The 14072-nt window shown below is 40.8% G+C and overlaps 1 protein-coding gene across 1 annotated transcript in view; it reads right to left on the minus strand.

Annotated features, from left to right (window-relative positions):
* Positions 1 to 6014: 6014 nt before the first annotated feature.
* The window catches only part of LOC109920260 (protein disulfide-isomerase A6-like), a 68863-nt gene continuing 60805 nt past the window's right edge, over positions 6015 to 14072 (minus strand). The window contains exon 13 of the mRNA XM_048597112.1: positions 6015 to 6083. Coding sequence (XP_048453069.1) covers positions 6015 to 6083 — 69 coding nt within the window. The remainder of the gene's footprint in view (positions 6084 to 14072) is intronic.

Raw genomic sequence — 14072 nt, forward strand, 5'->3', positions numbered from 1 at the left:
AGATCTTCATACTGACTGCAGAACCTGCTTCTTTGTCCTACTTGCGTGTTAGTCCCGATATAAGCCTCAACATCTGGATCATCCTCTCCCACTCTAAGTTCCTTCCCACACTGAGCAAATATCCTGAATCCTTGCATCAGACAGGAAACACAGTCGTATTGACATACAGTCCTTACTGCAGAGAACAGTGACAATCCCCTTCACTGTACTGTCCTCTACTACTACATTCCTTTTACCCCCCCACCCCCAATCTTGAATGTCTACCATTGTGCTATGGTCAGATAGTTCATGCCCTGCCGCAGACTTCATTGTCATTCAGACTTCCTTCCTTCTCAGACAGCACCAGGAAAGTGAATTCACGTTCGCAGAAAGCTTTTTCTGCAGTCACAAGTAAGTAGAATATTGAATGAATGGAAACGTTAGTGAATCTCACTGGCCTCAGTTTTGGTATCTTAATGACCAAAAGGGTTCCATCGATGATGCCTTGCACTTGGGGAAATTCACTGACCTATGCAACTGCAAAACATGGCAAGCAGTGCTAAGAGGTATGAGGTATACTAGATGAGGGGACAAATCTACGACCACCTGGCTGCAGATTCATAGTTTTCTGAAGCATTGGTTCTCTGTCTTTAGCTGTAGAACTTATGTTGAGAGTATGGCTCATTTGCCTTCTTATTCCTTGTTCCTCTCCTCTGTCCTGCTCATGCCTGGGGCTCTGTGGAAAATGTAGCTCCTTATCTCCGAGCATTGCAGTCCTATTGCTTGGAATAGCCTTCTTTACGTTGAGGTGGACTCTCAATTGTGTCTGGAAACTGAACCTCTCCACATCTAGCCTCATGATGCCTGAAGGATGACAAAATGTTGTACTGTCAAAGATTGTCCAGAAAACTCCACAGTCAGCGCAGACACAACAGTACCCATGCGCTAATGGCTGAGTCAACCTCTGAGGTGTTCCTCTTTTAACGTCCCCCTAATTTCTTCAGGAGCCAAAGATGTCTCCCAGCTGTGTTGCCATTTCCATGCATTTGCCTGCCCTTGTCCTTGTCTACATCCTGCACTTCCCACTATGATCTCATATATGTCCCTATCCAGACTTTCAATGAACTCTTAAACTAGCTTAGTTGGCATATTGGGTGAGTTCTCATGGCGAGTCTTCTTCTGCTCTGGTGAAACTAGCTGGGAGCAGGAAACTAGCATATCAGCAGATGTCACAATTATTATCACATGCCCAGCTCCGTTCTTGCCTTTGCAAAGGCCTAAAAATCCTGCCCATGGAGTCAAATTTTTTCATTACTTACTATTGATTAATATTTAAGCATATGTCCACAGCAAACATTAAGACTATATAGGATACTTTTCAATGAAGAATGCATGTCACAGCCAGTTAAGTTCTACATTTTCCCTTCCTCTGTTCCTTCTTCTAGTATGGCAATGATCTCTCTCTGTTTATATTGTTTCTAACTATATTAATCCATAGTCATCTGCATTTCATAATCCTTTACCTATTTTCAGTGCCAGCTCATATCAGTTTGCATCAAGATGTTCCAGGTTACCTAAATATTTATCTTTAGTTTGATGTCCATGGATTCACAAGAGAACAGAAAACCTTAGTGTTATGATTAGCAAGACATAAAGGAGAACTAAGTCTCCAGATTGTTGTGATAAATTGAATCTCAATATAAACATGAACAAAGTGGCCTTAAAAGAAAGCTTCAATGAACCCATGCTCAGACATACAGTCTGTTCCCTTTGCGGTCTTCCAGTCCTAGATATTTAAATATAGAACCCAAGATAAAATGGAGCACAATATCAACAAAGTATTTTCACGCAGTTTTTCTTTATAGACTTAATTTTGATCTTGATCTCTAACAGAGTAATATGCAATATGTTCTATTCTTTTGGTTGCCACCGTTGTACACAAAAAGTACATTAAATAGTTTGTCAAAGCAACATCCTTACATTTCTACCATAAATGAACAATGTTAGCATTAAGTATTTGTTTAAGTAGATGTACTATTGAGCTTTAAGGTCTGGTAAATGTTTAATTCAAACAACCATGTAAGAATTGGAATTCATTCAGGATTTTTTAATTTTCAAGGCAAATTTTTTTTATTTGATTTTGTTTAACTTTTAAGTAAAAGATGCTGCTTTGTTATTCATATGGCTAGTCCTTCAACGGAGAATGTGCTAAATTTTTAGCACCTCCAGGCTTGTTGTTTGTCTCACAGAATAAATATAAAACAGCTGGTTCCTTGTTACTATTGTTTAACTAAAAGTATTTGTTTTAGGGGGTAATGTCATGTCTATTTAAAATGTTGCTGGCTGGACATATTTTGTCAATTGGGTAGTCAGCTTGCTGACCTCATTCCCTGTACACATTTTCAATAAACCAGGGGTCTAACATATTATAGGCTGCAGATAGCAAAAACACAACCAAGCGTTAAAGACACCTCCATTTTTAAGCAATTGAAAAATTAGTTTGTGCTAAATTGTTGGGGTTTGTGATATCACCAAAGTTATTGTTGACTTTAAGATGTAAGAGCAGAAGTAGGCCATTCAGTCTTTCAGGTCTGCTCCACCTTTCAATGAGATCATGGCCGATCTGACAATCCTCAATTGTACTTTACTGCCTTTTCTCCATATTCCTTCTCGATTCCTTTACTGATTAAAAATCTGTCTGTTTCAGCCTTGAAAATACCTAATGACCCAGACTCAACAGCCCCCTGAAGTAAAAAATTCCACACATTCACTATCCTCTAAGAGAAGAAATCTCTCCTCATCTCTCTCTTAAATGTGTGAACCATTACTGGAGATTATGGCCTGCTGGTCCTAATCTCTCACAAGAACCAACCTTTCCACATCTACCCCACCAATGCCCCTAGGAAGCTAGTATATTCAATAAGGTTACCTCTCATTCTTCAAAATTCTAATGTGTACAGGCCCAACCTATTCAACCTCCCCTCATAATACAGTCCTCCAGACTTGGTATTAGCCTAGTGAATCTTCTTAGGACTGCCACCATTGCCAGTATATTTTTTCTTAAGTAAATGGCTTAAAACTTTTTACATGATTCCAGCTGTGATCTGACTGGTGCCTTGTACAGTTCTAGCAAAACTTCCCGACTTTTATACTCCATTCCCTTTGAAATAAATACTAAAATTCCATTTACCTTTCTCTTTACCCACTGAACTTAGATGATTTTTATTGCTCTGTATCTCCTTTACTGTTCTTCAGGATCAGACACAACATTGCCACAACACTGCATAAAAAAGTTAAGTTTCCACTTCTGTACTCTCGTTCTTAGTTGGGTGTCTTAAAACAAATGAAAATCATAGGCTGAAATTGCACATTCTAGAAGTGCATAAGTGGATATTTTAACAGAAAGTCATTAGGTCTGGGCTGTTTAACCTGATGATCCAGCAGAAGACCATGTCTGAACAGCTGGCATTAAAGAAACAAACAGAAGCAGTTAGGCTCTTTCTATTGTTATTTTATTTTCAATGTCTCCACTCTGCGCAACTGCTTTAGCACCTACAGATTTTTTTAACTCAGATGATAGAACTGTTCCTATTTGTTGCTAGTTGGTTTCTTTTTTTGCTGTAAACATGAGCATACAGCATTTAAAAATCACTCAGCAACTGTCTTAATCACTCATTGAAGATGTGCTGATGGCATTACTAGCAAATATTTTAAAAATTGAGACATTAGGTTTAGGCATCCAAGCTAGTGCATTAAGGATTAAAATAATTTTTCGTCCTTGTTATGATCTACACTTGATTAAAATGAGAGGGTCCTAAACGTCTATTATCCTAACTCTGGATTGAGGCCACATTCTGGATGAGTGAAGACTTGTGGAAACAGAAGGAGGCATTAAAATTTACAGTATACAGCCACATCAATGCTCTGCCCCAAATTGTGTTGGTCCTTCCTCTGGATGATTTTTGGAACTGCTGTTTTACAGATGGATACACATTCTTATTTAGAGATTATTAAATGCTAAGTGTTCCAGCATGCTTTTCCAATAAATCATGAAGTATTTGATAAGATGTAGCAGATATTAACCCCCAATAATTAGTGTTTATCAATTTCAAAATAGCCAGAGAAAGAAACAAGGTGCAAATACCAAGATCAAGGGCAAGTCCTTGATTAGATTTAGCAAGTTATTGATCTCCCACATAGTTAGACTAACAAGAATACAAAATCAACATTAGGCAATGTACAAATTAGTAAAAGACATTTCACATTTTGAGATAAAGAAGGAAGAGTTTTGACATTGATGCTCCTCCCAGCAGAACCAGGTAATAACATCTCTGTACTTCTAATCAGTGAAACTTGCTGATGTACAACGCTGTTTTGAGTCTAGAAAATATGCTTTGCTAATGACTCAGCCTGTTAACTCCAACTGCTAAGTGTTATTTTAAATCTTTGGATAAAATGCATTCTCTGCACACCGAGTTGGTTGGAGCTCCTTCAGAATCTCTTTTAAAACCTCATGTCAAAAAAAGAGGTGAGGCCAGTGATCAAGTGTCGGAATTATCATTCCTTCATTCTCCAGTGCCCCCAACATATTGCACAACCACAAGGAAGATTCAGAGAAACAGTATTTGAAAAGTTATAAGTGGGGGTTAACACTGTTAGATTAGGTTAGAACATAGAACATAGAACATTACAGCGCAGTACAGGCCCTTCGGCCCTCGATGTTGTGCCGACCTGTGAAACCAATCTGAAGCCCATCTAACCTAAACTATTCCATTATCATCCATATGTTTATCCAATGACCATTTAAATGCCCTTAAAGTGGGCGAGTCTACTATTTTTGCAGGCAGGGCATTCCACGCCCTTACTACTCTCTGAGTAAAGAACCTACCTCTGACATCTGTCCTATATCTATCACCCCTCAATTTAAAGCTATGTCCCCTCGTGCTAGCCATCACCATCCGAGGAAAAAGGCTCCCACTGTCCACCCTATCTAATCCTCTGATCATCTTGTATGTCTCTATCAAGTCACCTCTTAACCTTCTTCTCTCTAACGAAAACAGCCTCAAGACCCTCAGCCTTTCCTCATAAGACCTTCCCTCCATACCAGGCAACATCCTGGTAAATCTCCTCTGCACCCTTTCCAATGCTTCCACATCCTTCCTATAATGCGGTGACCAGAACTGTACGCAATACTCCAAGTGCGGCCGCACCAGAGTTTTGTACAGCTGCAACATGACCTCATGGCTCTGAAACTCAATCCCTCTACCAATAAAACCTAACAACTGCAGTTGAAGATCTGTTAGTCAGTTTAAGAGGATTCTACCAATTAACTGATGTTCTTGTAAGGACAGACATTTTTGTACTTTTCAGCCATCTCCCACTGACTCAATGAACCCAACTGGTTCACTGGTACTGCATTTTTCAGTACTTCCCCACCCACACCAGACACTCCAAATCTGTCAAATTTAAATGCAGAGGCCTACGAACAAAGCCAGGCACATTGATTCTTGTAGGGCAGAAGTCACACTCAAACACTGAATACTCAGCAGATTTCTGAGTTCTCAGGTTCTAGAATTATGATTTTGGTGTGTTTCATAGACAAGTTCAACATAAATATATTTATCAAAAATAATTTTTATTCTGTATCTGAAAGAAATTTACAAAGAACTTCAGAAAAAATGCGTAAGCAGATGAACTTTTTGAACCAGAGCTTACAAAGGCAGTGGAAACCGCAGTAAAGAACACAATATTATAATTTCTACTCTACTTGGATGTACTTCACACATTACAAGTAACCATTAAAACAAAATAACAGTATCATTTTAGATTCCCCTGTTTCTAAGTTGTATATATAATTGATAATGGTCAGCTGGTAAATAATGTACGATCAAAGTTTGAAATTCTGTTTTAAATGCAAGTATGTTTTTATTAAGAAAATATTCCTATTTGGAAGAAATTATGAAAAAAATTAAGCTATACTTTACAGCATTAATTTCTTCTGGTAGCTGAAATTCTGTGAAGGGTTAACTGTTGACTCACAACTCCTCGTTTTCTAATTCTTCAAAACTTGGGCCAGTTAGGATAATAGGCTCTTTTGTGGCCAACTTTAAAGATTAAAAAAAATGTATATTTGGTCATACTGTATATAGGGTACATTTAAAATAGAAAATAAATAAAAAGGAAGCTAGATAACACAGGTGCAATACTTGGCAATAAAGTTCTGGAAAATTAGACGAGATATTTTAAACAACTATCTTCATTGATATATATATATATATAAAACACCAATTTTGACATAAACTACAAATATTCAGAATTGAAGTACTAAGAAGCTGATGAAATAATGGAGCCAAAAGTCCACAGCGGTTCAACTCATCTCCTCTAATAACTCAAGTAATTTATCTCATGAGAATGGCTCCAGGGATGAGAAACTTCATTTACATGCATAGATTAGATTAATTTAGTCTGTTCCCCTTGGCAAAAAAAAGATTTAAAAGACATTTGATAGTGTGTTCAATAATTTGGAATTTGGGCAAACAGGAAGATGCTTTTTACGTTGGTGGAAGGATTGAGAATAAGAGCACACTGATTTAGGGTAAATTGCAAAAGAACCAACATATCTTCGCAGGCAGTCAGTGGTTAGGATCTGGAATGCATTGCATGAAAGTGCAGTGGCGGCAGTTTCAACTAAGGCACTCAAGAAGGAATTGGATAATTATCTGAGGTGAAAATATTTGCAAAGCAACAGCAAACCACAGTACAGTGGGTCCAGGTGGGTTTGCTCTTCAGAGACCTGGTATGGAAAGGATGCTGTAACAGTTCTGTGATTCTCAGCATTCACAGCATTTTGTTCATGTATTAGTAAATATTGATTGGGGGATGCAGGAGCAGAGGGAACTGGGTGTATATGTCATTATGAGGATGATTCAAGGCTCAAGTTACTTAAGGTCATAGTGAACTTTTAATTCCAACTTTTTTTAAAGAAGTTTGCTACAGGCATAAAATGAATATGAGTATATGTCTAGTATAAACATTGTTTGGTAGCAGTATCTATGGAGAGACAGCAACAGAGTTAACATTCAAGTCAGATGTGATTTTTTCAGAATTCACTGGGCCTCCAGCCTGCAGTCTCAGAACTGCCTATGACTGAGCTCTGCTGCTGCCATGTCTGTTGAAAGCTGCCAACTTCTTCCCCAGCAAGGCGCACAAGTTTGACTCTCCAGCATGGCAGGATTTTTCCTAGTCTGTTGGTTCGCTGTTGACTGGCATTACACTCCCCCCAATAATTTTCTGCCCATGATCTCTGCTGACGATATTTTTTTAAAAACTCATTTGTGGGATGTGGACATTGCTGGCTGGCCAGCATTTTGTTCCTTGTCCCTAGCTGCCCTTGAGAAGGTGGTGGTGAGTTACTTTCTTGAACCGCTGCAGTCCACCTGCTGTGGGTTGACCCACAATGCCATTAGGGAGGGAAATCCAGCATTTTTACCCGTAACAGTGACAGAACAGCAATATATTTCTAAGTCAAATGCTGAGTGGCTTGGAGGGGAACTTGAAGCTGGTGGTGTTCCTGCTGTCCTTGTCCTTCGAGATGTAAGTGGTCGTGGGTTTGGATGATGCCGTCTGAGGATCTTTGGTGAATTTCTGCTGTGCATCTTGTAGATAGTACACACTGCTGCTACTGAGCATCAGTGGTGCAGTTAGTGGGTGCTTGTGGACGTAGTGCCAATCAAGCGGGCTGCTTTGTCCTGGACGGTGTCAAGCTTCCTGAGTGTTGTTGGGGCTGCACTCATCCAGGCAAGTGGGGACTATTCTATCAGAGAGATAGTAGGAACTGCAGATGCTGGAGAATCTGAGATAACAAGGTGTAGGGCTGGATGAACACTACGGGCCAAGCAGCATCAGAGGAGCGGGAGCAGGACCGAGTTTTCTGAAGAAGGGTCTAGGCCCGAAACGTCAGCTTTCCTGCTCCTCTGATGCTGCTTGGCCTGCTGTGTTCATCCACCTCTACACCTTGTTATCTCAGTATTCTATCACAGTCCTGATTTGTGGTTTGTAGTCTTTGGGGAGTCAGGAGGTGAGTTACCCACTGCTGTATTCTTAGTCTCCGACCTGTGGCGAGTCCAGCTGAGTTTCTGGTCAAAGATAACTCCCAAAATGTTGATAGTGGGGGATTCAGTGATGATAACACCATTGATTGTCAAGGGGTGGTGGTTATATTGTCTCACATTGGTGATCATAGCCTTACATTTGTGTGGCACGACTGTTAGTTGCCACGTGTCAGCCCAAGCCTGGATATTGTCCAGATCATAACAAAAACTGAAAGAATTGTGGTTGCTGTAAATCAGAAACAAAAACAGAAATTGTTGGAAAAGCTCAGCAGATCTTGCAGCATCTATGGAGAGAAATCAGAGTTAATGTTTCAGTTCGAGTGACCCTACCTCAGAACTAATGGAGGCTAGGAAAATGTCAGTTTATATGCAGAAGATAGGAAGGGGGAAGGGGGAATGAGGAAACAATAGATGAGGATGGAACCCAAAGAGAGAGAAGAACAGTTGGACAAAGGAGTGGATAACAATCCGGCCAGGAGGGTGAATAGCTATTAATGGGGGTGGTTAGTGGCTAATTATTAGTTTATACATATATTCATCTGAGTCTTTCTGTTTTGTGCTTAAATCACAATTTGAATAGCTTCCTCCAAAGTTAAGTCTTCCTCAAACTGTAATAAATCTGACAGTTTTATGAATAATTCCAATAACAATTCTGTAAGTTATAAATTTTCATTTTGAAGTTCCATTTTCATGGTTTTCCACTAATCTGTAGAGATTATTAATAAAATTTTGTATCAAATCTCCTAGAAGCTGCAGTCTTATATTTGCCAATGCTTTCTCAAATTGCATGATTGTACAGCTTGCTAGATTCTATACTATAGCAATGTTGCATTATTTCCATCATTTGCCTGTCTTTTCAGCACAGTATTTCTATAATATTCGACTGAATTCTTCAATGGAGCTTTAAACGATATTATGGGTGCTTCTGTAGTAATTTACTGCTTTTAAGCTTTTTAAATCTGTTTCTTGGTAATGCTGAATCTGTGTACTCTATTTGTGGTACTTGCCATATCTACCACTGTGTGGTACTGGGTATATCTTGTTTGAGGTAGTTTACTGCCACCAATCTTCATTTGTCTTTGGTCTACCTTGTGATTAATGGTATAGATTACACCACTGCAGAGAATCTAAAGAAGCAGTACTGTTCTTAGATAGCAAGACCGTTAAATAAAAACAGCAGTAAGTACAATTATATTTTGTCAGAATTATCAGTATATTAGAGAAGTGTTCCAAAAATTAAAGTGGAATCCCTGTCTCCATTTTAGACTCTGGTATTGAGTCTAGCATGCTCTACAGTCAGTTTGAGAAAGCACTGGCAAATACAAGAATGCAGCTTCCAGGAGAACCGATGCATGCATGACATTAGTAGAATGGTGAAGTCAATATCACATGAATGTTAACCCATTCAGAACCATTATATTCCACAACAGTTACAGTGCTGCGTTCTGTATAGCCTGGTAGTCATGTTGTTGCTAGTCCACTGTGTCTGCCAAATAAAATATTTGTGGTTTCCAAGCAGACTTACCACAACTGCATTTCATCATCAAAGTGCCAATGCAAGGAATGGGTCACCCATTATAGGGAGTCAATTTCACTGCTGTAGGTTGACTTCCAATGATCCCAGTACCCATTAGAACATAGAACATAGAACAGTACAGCACAGTACAGGCCCTTCGGCCCACGATGTTGTGCTGAATTTTTACCCAAAACCTAAGGTCTATCTAACCTCCACCGCTACCTTATACTATCATCCATATGCCTATCTAATAGCTGCTTAAATGCCCCTAATGAGGCCAACTCCACTACCCTCTCCGGCAATGCATTCTACACCCCTACCACTCTCTGAGTAAAGAACCTTCCTCTGACGTCTCCCCGATATCTACCTCCTTTCACTTTAAAACTATATCGCCTCGTAAAAGCTACCTCCACCCGAGGAAAAAGTCTCTGGCTGTCTATCTATACCTCTGATCATTTTGTACACTTCTATCAAGTCACCTCTCATTCTTCGTCGTTCTAAAGAGAAAAGCCCTAGCTCTCTCAACCTTTCCTCGTAAGACCTTCCCTCCATTCCAGGCAACATCCTGGTAAATCTCCTCTGCACCTTTTCCAACGCTTCCACATCTTTCCTGTAATGAGGTGACCAGAACTGGACACAATACTCCAGATGAGGCCGAACCAGGCTTTTGTATGGCTGGAGCATAACTTCACGGCTCTTGAACTCAATCCCTCTATTCATGAAAGCTAACACACCATACGCCTTCTTAACAACTCTATCCACCTGGGTGGCAGCTTTCAGGGAACTGTGAACATGAACCCCAAGATCCCTCTGCTCCTCCACACTGCCAAGAATCTCTCTGTTAACCCTGTATTCTGCTTTCAAGTTTGTCCTTCCAAAATGAATCACCTCACACTTTTCAGGTTAAACTCCATCTGCCACTTCTCAGCTCAGCTCTGCATTCTATCAATGTCCCTTTGTAACCTAGAACAGCCTTCCGCACTGTCCACAACGCGACCCACCTTTGTATCGTCCGCGAACTTGCTAATCCACCCTTCCACTCCTTCATCCAAGTCATTTACAAAAAGCACAAAGAGGAGAGGACCCAGAACAGATCCTTGTGGTATACCACTCGTAACTGAGCACCATGTTGAATATTTTCCATCCACTACCACCCTTTGTCTTCTAAGGGTCAGCCAATTCTGAATCCAATCTGCCACATTTCCCCCTATCCCATGCCTCCTTACCTTCTGCATGAGCCTACCATGGGGGACCTTATCAAACGCCTTACTTAAATCCGTGTATACCACATCCACTGCTCCACCTTCATCCACGTGTTTGGTCACCTCTTCAAAGAATTCAATAAGGTTTGTGAGGCATGATCTACCCCTCACAAATCCATGCTGACTATCACGAATCAAACTGTGCCTTTCCAAGTGATCATAAATCCTGTCTCTCCGAGCCCTTTCCAATAATTTGCCCACCACTGACGTAAGACTAACTGGTCTGTAATTTCTGGGGTTATCACTGTTCCCTTTTTTGAACAAGGGAATGACATTCGCCTCTTTCCAATCTTCCGGCACTATACCCGTGGACAGTGAGGACGAAAAGATCATCGCCAAAGGCCCTGCGATCTCGTCCCTCGCTTCCCATAGAATCCTTGGATAAATCCCATCAGGCCCGGGGGACTTATCTATCTTCAACTTCCTCAGAATTCCTAGCACATCTTCTTTACTAACATCAACCTCCTCCAGCCTACCTGCCTGTTTCACAACGTCCTCCTCTACAAGATCCCTCTCAGTTGTGAATACTGAAGAAAAGTATTCAATAAGGACCTTTCCTATCTCTTTAGGCTCTGTGCACAAATTCCCTTTACAATCCTTGATCAGCCCTCACCTTTCTCTGGTCATTCTCTTGTTCTGCATATACGTGTGAAAAGCCTTGGAGTTTTCCTTGATCCTGTCCGCCAAGGTTTTCTCATGCCCCCTTATAGCTCTCCTAAGCCCTTTCTTCAGCTCCTTCCTGGCTAACTTGTATCCCTCTAGAGCCTTTTCCGTTCCTCTTTTCCTAAACCTTACATAAGCCTCCTTCTTCCTCTTAACCAGTCGTTCGGCCTCTCTCGAGAACCATGGCTCCGTCACTCGACCGCATCTTCTCTGCCTGCTAGGGACAAACATATCGAGCACATGCAGTATGCATTCCTTAAACAAACTCCACATTTCTGTGGTGCTCTTCCTTGACAGCATCTGTTCCCAATTTATGTTACCCAGTTCTTGCCTAACTGAATTGTAATTACCCTTCCCCCAATGATAAACTTTACCCTGCCGTATGTACCTATCCTTATCCATGACTATCGTGAAAGAAACAGAGTTATGATCACTACCGCCAAAATGCTCTCCTACCAACAGGTCTAACACTTGGCCCGGTTCATTGCCGAGCACCAAATCCAAAGTGGCCTCTCCTCGTGTTGGTCTATCTACATACTGTGTCAGGAATCCTTCCTGAACGCACTGGACAAAATCTGCTCCATCTAAACTATTACAACTAAAATGTTTCCAATCAATATTTGGAAAGTTGAAGTCACCCATGACTACAACCCTGTGACTTCTGCACCTTTCCAGTATCTGCCTCCCAATCCGCTCCTCCACTTCTCTGCAACTATTAGGGGGTCTCTAAAAAACCCCAACAAAGTGACTGCTCCTTTCTTGTTCCTGACCTCAACCCAAACTGACTCTGTAGACATATCATTCTTGAGCTGCCTTTCAGTAGCTGCTATACTCGCCCTGACTAGCAATGCCAGTCCCCCACCTCTTTTTCTACCCTCCCTATTTCTTTTAAAGCATCTAAATCCCTGTACTTCCAAAATGCATTCCCCTCCCTGAGTTACCCAAGTTTCTGTAATGGCCACAACATCGTAGTTCCAAGTACCGACCCATGCTCTAAGTTCATCCGCTTTATTTCTGATACTTCTTGCATTGAAGTATACACACCTCAAACCATCTCGGTGTCCGCAATTACACTCCATCGACCGCATTTCTTTATAAACCACCTCACTCCCTGTTGTGTCTGTTGGAAGGCTGAATACCTCATCCTCTGAATTATAAATCCAGTTCCCCACCCCCTGCCAAACTAGTTTAAACCATCCCGTACACCTCTAGCAAACCTCCCTCCCAGGATATTTGTGCCCTTCCGGTTCAGGTGCAACCCGTCCTTAGACCATTCTTCAGGCTTCTGACTGATAAGATCTTTTCACCAGTTCCTGTGTCAATATTGATCTTCAGTGTTTACCAATTTTCTTTGGGCATATGATGCCCAAAAGGCAAAAGCTTCTGTTTGAAGTCAATGTACTAACCCTCCTTGTTAATGGTTGTTAATATAGCAAGCAGCTAATCAAGTAATTGGGTTAAATGATTAATTTAAAAAAAAATTTCTGAAGAAGGGTCCAGACCTGAAACGTCAGCTTTCCTGCTCCTCTGATGCTGCCTGGCCTGTTGTGATCATCCGGCTCTACACCTTGATATCTCAGACTCCAGCATCGGCAGTTCCTACTATCTCCTTCACATTTTATGCCAGCTTTTAGCACTGTGTTAATGCTGTGACCTTTCTCTTTCTTCAAGAGATTTTTTTTGGAAAATTTTGATGTACGCTGAAGCTATAACCAGCTCCATTATCTGTTTAGACAGCTCAGCCTCTGAGAAATCACACGCCTTGCCACTGTCATGGCACCTACTGACAAACCAATCAATTGATTCTTTTGGTTATTCTCTCTAAAACATCAAATCTAGACAGTGAATTCTAAATTTCACTTTTACACAAAACTGATCCTGCATTACTCATTTTTAGTCAGGGCCTGCAAACTTTCAATTTTAATAGCTATCTTTATTTTCATTACTTTCTGTTCTGTTCCAGCTTAACAATGGCTAAACATCTTCCTGATGTACTGTTTTTTTTATGACAGTTACAAATGTGCAGGTAATTTAGTACTAAGACTCTAAGACTATTCCATGTGGATTCAGCAATGTGGCTGCTACGTTTAAAAATAAAATTCCCTGTTGCTGTCTGCAGCTGTAGCTCAAGCGTTCATGTTTCCTGCACTTTTAGATATAGAGTCATAGCCGCAGTCAGACAGCACGGAAACAAACCGTTCGGTCTTAATCGTCCATGCCGACCAAGTTTCCCAAACTAAACTAGTCCATTTGCCTGCGTTTGGCCCATATGCCTTTAAACCTTTCCTATTCATGTACCTGTCCAAACGTCTTTTAAATGTTGCGACTGTACTTGCATCCCACTTCCTCTGATAGTTCATACCACATATGGACCACCCTCTGTGTAAAAATGTTGCCCTCAGGACCATTTAAATCCTTCTCCTCTCACCTTAAAAATATGCCCTCTTGTTTTGAACTCCCCGAGCCTAGGGAAAAAGACCTTTGCTATTCACCTAGACAACAAGGTGCAGGGCTGGATGAACACAGCAGGCCAAGCAGCAT

This window comes from Rhincodon typus, chromosome 5 (assembly GCF_021869965.1).
Source record: "Rhincodon typus isolate 14 chromosome 5, sRhiTyp1.1, whole genome shotgun sequence".
Lineage (NCBI taxonomy): Eukaryota > Metazoa > Chordata > Chondrichthyes > Orectolobiformes > Rhincodontidae > Rhincodon > Rhincodon typus.